Source organism: Manis pentadactyla, chromosome 12 (assembly GCF_030020395.1).
Source record: "Manis pentadactyla isolate mManPen7 chromosome 12, mManPen7.hap1, whole genome shotgun sequence".
Taxonomy (NCBI): Eukaryota; Metazoa; Chordata; class Mammalia; order Pholidota; family Manidae; genus Manis; species Manis pentadactyla.
The window spans coordinates 9930807-9940296 of record NC_080030.1 but is presented as its reverse complement, the minus strand read 5'-3'; the positions used below and the strand labels follow the sequence as shown (position 1 = coordinate 9940296).

Below are 9490 nucleotides of genomic sequence, written 5' to 3'. Positions count from 1 at the left end.
AATTACTGATTAGGACTTACTTTGCCAGGTTGCTATTTGTTTTCTACATGTCTGTGTCTTTTGCCCCCAACTCCTCCATTACCAACTTCTTTTGTATTGAATAGATATGTTTTAGTGTACCGTCCAAAATACCATTTTGCAAATGTGAGTGTATGTAGGAAATAAAAAGAGATCTTTAGTGGAATAGTTAGGTTAAAGGTAGGGAGGGTATGCTTTTAAAACTGATTGTTATTACCAGATTGGTCTTAAATGCTTCTACCAAGTCAATTGGTTATTTTCCAAAGAGGACTTTGTATTTTAATTGAAACCATTCATTGGCTTATTGGGATTTCCTCATGGATTGTGTCTTCCCTTATTGATAGAGGTAACTACACTTATCATGGTAAGCATTTAGTAATATATGTAATTGCCAAATCACTATGTTGTACACCTGACTCCAATATTGTATATCAACTGTATTTCAATTACAAAGAACACAACCTGTGTCTTCCTGGAGAGGGGGACCTAATTATTCATTTTCCAAGTCCCACATTTTAGTGCAAAGGGGCAGAAAAGGTGTGAAGAAAAGGTACTTTTTAGTATGTTATGACGGGAATACTGGAAATCAGGAACCATCCAGTATCAGGAACTTTTATGCAACTGTGCAACTCAGACTGTGGGTTGCCTTCAGGTATTTAGAATCCTAGAATCTTGGGAGATTAAGGCTCCTAAACAGTAGCTGAACTTGAATAACATTTTACTGAGTACCTACTGTGTGTGGGCATTACTCTTATGCGTTAGGCTGTGATGAACAAAGCCAACCCCTGTCCACGTGGAACTTCCCTTAATAAACCCTTAATAATTGAGGAAGTGAATAGTAGCTCATTTATCCTTCATCCCATCTTAATGTTTACTACTTCCCTTTCCCAGGCGAGAAAACTAGGCACAGAAAAAAAAAAAATTACACAGCCAGCAGGTGGTCAGGTCTGCATTTCGCCCCTGAGTAAATGCCCCCCAATCGAATTGCTACACACTGCCTCTGAATAATATTGTCGGAAGCAGCTGCCACCGCTTTATCCGCGTGCTTTCCTCCGAGCTAAGGATGCCCCCATTCGTTTATTCAACCCATGCACAGTGAGCACCTGTTAAGTGTCAGGCACCATTTTACAGATGAGAAAACTGAGGCCCTCGGAGCTTCTCCGAGAGACGGGGTTCTACCATCCCCATCAAGCCTCCCCAGCTGGGTGTCCCGAGGCCACCTGTGTAGGGAACTCAGTTCCCAGAGTACCCAACGAACCGTCACCACGCCACACCATCCGTCGCCCTGGAGCCCCGAGCAGTTGGGGGTAGGGGCGGGGCCACGTTTGCGTGAGGCCACCGCGACGGCGGTTAAAAACCCCGCCCCCCGCGCGTGCGCGCTGCACGCCCCGTCGGCCCCGCTCGGCTACCGGCGTCCGGGCGCGGTTGGAAGCGACCGCGAGGAGCGCGCGCGCGCCTGCGCCGGCGTCGGGCTCGCGTACGCGCACGGCGGCAGCGGCGGTTCCTGTCTAGGGTTGCGAGCGGCGGGCTATTCCGAGGGGGAACGGCGACGCTGAGGGCTCGGCGACGGCGGCGGCGGCGATTCAGCGCGCGTGACTCTTGGCCGGGCGTGCGCCTCGGCGAGCGTTTCGGTCGGGGCCGCGGACACGGCGGCGGCCCGAGGCCTGCGGCCTAGGCCTCAACGCGGCGGCGGGCTCGAGTGCGGTGTGGATCCGGCCTGAGGGCCCTGCGCGGCGGCACCATGAGCGTGGAGGCGTACGGGCCCAGCTCGCAGACGCTCACCTTCCTGGACACAGAGGAAGCCGAGCTGCTCGGCGCCGACACTCAGGGCTCCGAGTTCGAGTTCACCGACTTCACCCTTCCCAGCCAGACTCAGACGCCCCCGGGCGGCCCCGGCGGCCCCGGGAGTGGGGTCGCGGGGGGCCCGGTGTGCGCGGGCGTGGCGGCCGGACAGCTGGACCCGCAGGTGAGTGGCACATGGCGGCGCCGGAAGCCCGGGCCCGGCCTGGGCGCGGGGAAATCGGTCCTGCTCCCCATCCCGCCGGGCCCAGGTTGCTCTGTCCCGGATCCCGCGCTCCCACCAGGTCCGGAATAATCTGTCCAGAGGCCCCCATTTGGCCAGGCTCGGCTAACCTTCCCCGAGGCCCCGCTCCGGCCTCGTCCGGCGTAACCTGTCCGGGTTCCCGCGCTCTGGCGGGCCCGGGCAGACCTGCTCCGAGTCCAGCGCCGGCCGAGTCTTGGGTCACCTGCCCCAGGTCCCCTTCCGGGCATGTCCGAGGTCTGTCTCTGGTCAGGTCTGGAGTGACCTGTCGCCGAGTTCCTCTCCAGCTGAGTCGCGGCTCTGCTTTAGTCAGTTCCGGGGTGGTCAGCCCCCGTCCCTCTTCTAGCTGATCTGCCGCCCAGCCCCACTCCCCCTTCTGTGGTCGCAGCCACTTGGGCACTCTGGCATTCGTGTGGGTTCAGATTCCTGGGCCCATGGGACGCTAGCGAGGGGAGGGCCAAAGCTCCGGAACAGAAACGAAAATGACGCCTCTAATCGAGAACCACACACTCGCTGGCTATTAAGATTATTTAAGAGGTAGGTTGCGTTTTGTTTTTTCTTCTTGCATTGCCTGTTGCTGAAACCGACCTGTTATGTAACGTCACAGGCCTGCCTTGGAAAAGTTGGGTTTGAGTTTGTTTCTGCAAGGGGACAGTGATAGTATGTTTTACATAAATGGGTTTGCCACGTAAGAAACTTTTGTTTTTAAGGGTGTGAATGTTCAGTGAAAGCTCCTTGGGTATTCTAAATTTGGGTTTGGGTTATAAGAAGTATCAAGCCTTCAGTTGCTGGACCTGGGTCCCTTCCCCCCAACCCCCCAATTCCGTGTTGGAGTTGGGGGCTGGCTGGGGTCTCAGGGTGGGGGCCTAGGGAGTGTTGTCTTCATCCTCTGCATCTTAGATTCCATTCTCCAGATTTCCCAGTGCCTGGCACCCCCAACCCCCCTTGAGTTTATTTTTCAGAATTCTCAGCCAGAGAGGAGCTACAAGTCTCACCTTGTCACAGGTGTCCCATGGCATGAGGACCCACTGCGGGGGCTGGGGGAGTTACCCCATCCTCAGCCAGAGTGTGCTCAGACCCTGTCCTTACTTTCCAGTTAGTTGAGTCACTCCCGTGGGTAGACCACCCACTTTCTTGTAGTCCCTAATAGAAGCAGAAAACATTTGACTCATTCTAACTTCAGATTCCTTAAAAATAGAAGCCTGATGGGTGGGTCTTCAGGGGGAACAGGTGTGCAAGTAAGCGTGTTGTTTTCAGTTTGGTTTACATATGGTGGGGGGCGGTAGGGAAGAGCAGGGAGGATGGGGAAATGGAGCTTCTAGAGGCTGGTGATAACACCTGTGGCTTTTCACTCTGTAGACCCCTCTGCTTCCACAAGCTGTGAAATGGAGGTATAGCAGTTTTAGTTTTAAGCTTACGTGAAATCCGGACTCAGGTGTGAATGGGCTAGATAGTTCTGCAATAACGTGTGTCCAGTACGTTCGGAAAGCTGAGGATAAAGATCTCTTGGTCACACGACATGCCATGATCTGTGGCAACTTAGGGTGTGAAAGATAATAGTTTTATTGCAAATCCTTTTTAAACTGTAGCCACTGTAAAACAGCAAACCGGGGGCAGCTCTGATTCTCTAGTTCTGTTCCTTGCCTTCTGTTTGCAATTGTGGGGCGTGTCCTTCCTTCTCTTTCAGTTGAAATAATCAATTTTCCTGCGCCTGAATACCGGGTTGTACAAAATAAGAGCATTAAAACTCCACCTGAGGTAAATGTTGCAGTTGGGCTCACTTGAGTTCTGATGACATCAGAAAGGGTTTGTCCTTCCGTACATTTAGGTGCACCCTGGTGACCCACCCACCTGTAGCCTAACTTTGGATTTGTGTTTGGGGAAGGGAAGTAATACCCTTTGTATCACAAGAGGAGGCCCTGAATTTGGGGGCAGGAAAGTCTGAATAGAATTAGAAAGTGGAAAAAGGTTGATTATCTCCTGTGCCTGTTGGTGGCATTGGTTGCCTGCAACATTTGGAAAGATTTTCCTTATTTGTCCTCAGGAGTTGGCTGTGTAACCAGCGGTGCCATGGGGCTTCCAGAAAGTCTCAGGACTCACCTCCCCCTGTTTTGAATGCCTGTTTGATTTTATCTTATTGGATAAATAGTTGTGAATTGTTACCTGCCACGCAGCCACTTTTCTAATTCACATGCTACACAATTCGCCCATTTAAAGTGTACAACTCGGGGGGCTTTTCAGACATTCAGAGTTGTGTGATCACCACCTTAATCAATTTTATGACCCTAGAAAGAAACCCTATGTCTGTCAATCCTCCCATCTCCAACCCTAGGCAACCACTCATCTTTCTATCTGTGGATTTACCTACCCTGGACATTTCCTTTAAGTGGAATCATATGATAAGTAGTCTTTGGTGTCTGGCTTCTTTCACTTGAGCACGTTTTCAAGGCTCATCCACGTTGTAGTATGAATCCACTCCATGTCCTCTTTGTGACTGAGTAATACTCATTTTGCTTATGCACTCATCTGTTGGCAGACATGGGATTTTTTCCACTTTAGCTATTATGAATAATGCTGCTGTGCACGTTTGTGTGCACGTTTCTGTGTGGATGTACATATGCCTTTGGTGAAATTGCTGGGTTGTGTGCATAACCCTTTCAGGAGCTGCAGGCTATTCTCCATGTGCAGCCAGCCAATTTTGGGTGTCACTCTGGACTGCCCACTTTGCACAGTTGGTTTTTCCTGAAAGTTTGTTTAGAGGGAGAATGTGTGTCCCCACCAGGGGGAGAATGGCAAGGAGGGGTGGCTCTGCTGAGCCCTGAATTGGTTCATATAACACTCATTTTCTTGTTTGTGAAATGAAACTGCTGTTTATCAAAGCCTGGGGTGAAAAGGCTGGCACAGTCCTTCCAGGTGTCCTGAAGGTGGAGGACAGTTTTCTTTTGAGTATCTAATCCTTTCCTGGGTTCTTTCCCCATCCCACAAAGGGCAGGGTTACAAACTTTCTGATCTGTCTAGTTGGAATATTTCCTCTTGACTGTTGCTGCTGTTGTGTTTCTTTCAAACATTGGAATTAGGGTGAAAAGCTTAAAGAGTTGGGAACACCACCCAACCCAAAAAAGGCATGAACTATTGATATGCACAGCCACGTGGATGCATCTCTTGTATTTACACTGAATGAAAGCAGCACTCTGACAAAAAAAGAGTGTACTCTGATTCCATTCATAAAGCTCTGGAAAGTACTAGCTAATTTACCTAATAGAAAGCAGGTCAGTGGTTGAAGGAGGGGAGAAAAGGAGGCAGGGTGACCCAGGCCACACTGATGGATGGGTTCGTTATCTTGATTGTGGGTGTTCACATAAGTTAACTTACAAAATCATACCTTTAAACATGGGCTGTTTATTGTGTGTCGGTTATACCTCAGTCAAACTTAAAAAAAAAAAAACGCACAGAGACACCTAAGAGTGGTTCAGTTTTTCTGAATGTCTGGATATACTGCTTGGATGTCTTCTACCTTGCCGGTGGGACAGTGCACCCACCCTTCTGGCATAGCAGAGAAACAGGCGGTTGTCCACACGTGAGGCTGCTTCCAAGAGCCACAGCACCTTCATGCCCAGAGCCCCAGACCGCAAACAGCCCCAGTGGCCGTCAACAGGTGGTCGGGTAAACAGGCTCCTCATGAGCTGGGGCCACGTGCATACACATGTGGGCTGCTTTTCTCTCCTCAAGTGGTGAGATACTTGGATAAAGAGTTGCTGCCTAGTCTTCAAAACCATAGTCCTGGCTGCCTTCACAATCCATGGATGGTGATCCCGACATGTCCTTGACCATCCATGTACACAGATCATCCTCTGCTTACAACCAGGAGGAGTGAGTTCCAGGCATTGCCAAGATTGCTAAAAGCAGGAGTTTAAAATTTGAGTGGGACTTTGTGTACCTGGATTTGGGAGTGCCCAACTCTGCTGTGCTATAAGCGCATCTTGAGAAAATTGGAGATGAGATGCTGGTAACTTGGCAGGAGCTCTGGCAAGTGTTTGGCACTTTCTCCTGATTGGATTTCCTGAGTTTGTTTCCAAATGGTCAGGTCTCTACCAGCAGTGGGAGAAAGGGAAGGCTTGGGTGTCAGTCAGTAGTAAATAAGCAAGCCAGTTTCTTACTGTTTACCTCAACTTCCTTACCCCGCCATTCAGCACGATTGGGGGAAAAGTTAGCACTATGCAGAAGCAATATCAACAAAAAGGTTCTCTCCCAGTCCAGTTCTCACTACCAAGAAGAGACGTCTTTCTCATGGCTTTATTGAGGTGCGATCATATGCCGTAGAGTCTCTTGTCAGTGTTTTTCTAGGGAATTTACAGAGCTGTTCAGCTGTCATGGCACTGGCTCTCTGTCTTTGATTTCTTTTTCAGACCTCCTTTTCTTTCCTCCTCTTCTTGCTCATCTTGGTAGTCTCTAACACAGGGAACTTGGGTGACCCTGTGCCAGCCCACTCACAGCCACGCATTGGGGGGATGCGCCCACCCCATGTGCTGGGCCTGCACTGGGTTTGGAGGCAGAAGCTGAGGCCTGGCCGTGCTGCATGCAGGGTGAGATGGGAGCCCGCAGTATCTGCTCACGTTTCCTCCTGCCCCCGCCACACAGGCTGTCGGGCCTGCCTCTTCAGCCTGGCCCCCAGCGCCTGGCCTGCGCTGCGGGGCTACTTCCCGGCCTTTTTGTGCTTCGGCTGGGCTGGAGGTCAGAGTGAATCCTTGGCCAACTGCAGCTGCTTTGTTAGGAATGGCAGGTGCTCCTAGACTGCAGTTGACTTTAGAAACTGTGTGAGCCCAGAAAAAGGAATGGTCTGCCCTCCCAAGGGGAAGCCTTTGTGAGTGGTCACTTCTGAGGTGCTGGGCAGGGAGGGAGAGAGGGAACTGTCACAGTGCCATGGCCACTCCTCCAGGGCACATGCTCATCACCGCAGTAGGTGCTGTCGCCCGAGTCCTCACAAGGAGTCGTCTAGCATGGGAACTCCAGTCTGTAGTCACTGCACACATGGTCCCCCAGATGGCAGCAGGGCTCCCCTCTGATGTGGCTGTGGGTGGCATGGTCTGGCCAGCAGACCCTGTGGTGGCTCACTAGACTGGTGTGCACAGAGGCTGGTGGGGCAGACTCCCAACTGAGGTCAGCGGTAGCTGTCGCCGTGGCAGAGGTGGCCTAGGACAGTCCAGCCTGCAGAGAAGGGCTGTGATGCCCAGCTGTTCTCTTTGGGGCCCAGAGCAGAGGTGCAGAGGGCCGGGGCTGGCTGGGTCTCAGGGCTGCCATTCCCAGCTCTCACGGCCGGTCTTGGGGACTCTACTCTTCTGCTTTCCTTGGCAGTGGAATCCTGCCTCGTGTGGCAAACCCAGGGTGCCGGGGCCTGCGGTCCTGTGGCTAGCAGCGTCCTCCTGCCTCATGATACCTGCTGGTCCAGTAGTGCTTGTGAGCTGACGACTGAGCTGGGCTCCTCAGGTCCCTGTGGGCTGTGGCAGGATGATTCTAGACACACCCTTGATTAAGGGGCCTGCTGAGCTCTGTGGGGAGCCTTTCCCCACAGCTGAGCCCGCGGCCGGTGCTGCCAGTGAATCTGGGAAGGTCGCTGTCCTCAGCCCAGGGCAGAGGGCCATTGGTCAGAGCTGCGTGCTCTCCTGCCACTGCCTCTGAGTTTGGGGCTCTCTGAGGTGATGCAGCAGCCGCCTGGCCCACCTGTGTGGCGTGGAAGTGCAGAGAAAGCAGGCCGCGCCCTCTGTCTCCTCAATTGGACCCTTGTGAAGCCTTTCCTCTCCTCTTTGCTACTTTTTCTCTGAAGTGTTTTAAAGCCAATACAGAGCGTCATTTCGCCCTTCCATCTGAGGCTGAGCCAAGTGAACAAGCGAGTCAACCATCTTGACCTACACTAGTTAGTATACATTTCTAGTAACATAAAAAGCATCTTTCCTTCATAGCTGCACTACTGTTCCCAGATGAACAGCACCAGAGGTAGTTTTCGGGATCCTCTGATCCACGGGGCTCATCTCTCCCCACACACAGATTCTTCTCTCATCAGAAAGTGTTATCCTGGCTTAGTTCAGACCTCAGGGCTCCGGGGTCAGTGTGAGTGTTGTGTTTACTAGTCCTGCTCTCCAGGGCAGCCCCCCTCCCCACCTCCTTTTCATGCCACTGAGCTGGGGCCCAGTCTGAGTCATTGTCCTGTGAGGTGTACCCCCTTCTGGGCTGAACACTTCACCACGCTCCAGCTTCTCCCTGCAGGCGGGGGCAGGCGCCATCTTGTCTGTGGGCGGCTTTGAGATTCTGGGGCAGGGCAGGTGGTGGTGGCCAAGGAGAGCGGGGGACGCCTCAGACGCCTTGAGGAGGCTTAGCATGTCAGTTGAACTATGGGGATGGACTCAACACACTGACTGGAGCAGGGTCCGCTGTCAGGGTGGGCGTGTGGGCGGGGCTCCTTTCTGTCTAGAACCTGGATGACAGGGTCTGCTGGGTGGGACCATGTGAAGTTCCCTTCCTTGTAGGTCAGAAGTGGTTGCATCTCAGCAGTTTCATATGGTTAAAAATTAATGGCTTAAAGAAGGTTAAAGAGACATCACAAAATAATGTCATCCTTAACTGGATCTTGAATCTTTAAAATTATAAAGGACATTTGTTAGGACAGGGGAAATGTGCCTTTGTGTATTAGTAATCAGATGGCAGCATTCCCTCCATGTTATCAGCATCATCCCTGCGTGATGCCTGTATTGTGATTGAGTGGAGAAAGCCCCTGTCCCGGGGCCCACAACTCTGCAATGATCGGGAAGATACAAGTATATGTGTGCACAGAGCAAGAGAGGGCGAGAGCCAGCCCGGCAGAATGCGGCGGCCGGTGCGGCCAGGTGGGGGGAGAGCGCACTGTTCATTCTGTGTAGTTCTGAAACTTCTTCAGAAGGTGGGAGTGACTGGACCTTCTGCTAGCCTTCTCCCAAGGCCGGGTTTGGAGGCCCTGCTCCCCACCTCTGCTGCAGGCCACCCAGAGGGCAAGGCCACTTCCCACTCTTTCCTCTTTATTTAACCTTGGGATGACAGAATAAAAGATGAGTCACTTTACATGCCTGCCATTGTGTGTTGGATGCGATGTATTCTTTTAGTCACCACCGGGGGCCTCTTGGGGTATAGGCTCAGTCCTAGGATCTGGGGTCATAGCGGGAGCAGCACAGGGCCCTTCAGGTGGGGTCGGGGAGGTACCCTGCGGACTGGACCTTAAGGACCAGGAGCCAGCCGTGTAGAGGCCCCAGGGCACTGGCTGACTCAGGGGCCAAAGGACAGAAAGGTCTGTTTCATGCTGAGAGGGATGACACTTAGGAAGTTCAGAGAACTCTGTGGTCTAAAAGTTCTTACCAGCACATTTAGGGGTCATTTTGAATTTTCATGCTTTTCCTCTGTGGGCAT

At 52.3% G+C, this 9490-nt stretch overlaps 1 protein-coding gene across 2 annotated transcripts in view; it reads left to right on the top strand.

Annotated features, from left to right (window-relative positions):
* The first annotated feature begins 1452 nt into the window (after positions 1–1452).
* Positions 1453–9490, top strand: part of UPF1 (UPF1 RNA helicase and ATPase) — a 31235-nt gene continuing 23197 nt past the window's right edge. The window contains exon 1 of one of the 2 annotated variants that reach the window (XM_036892830.2): positions 1453–1984. In XM_036892830.2, the coding sequence (XP_036748725.1) occupies positions 1760–1984 (225 nt within the window). In that variant the 5' untranslated portion in view covers positions 1453–1759. The remainder of the gene's footprint in view (positions 1985–9490) is intronic. The other variant, XM_036892849.2, reaches the window with a different exon arrangement.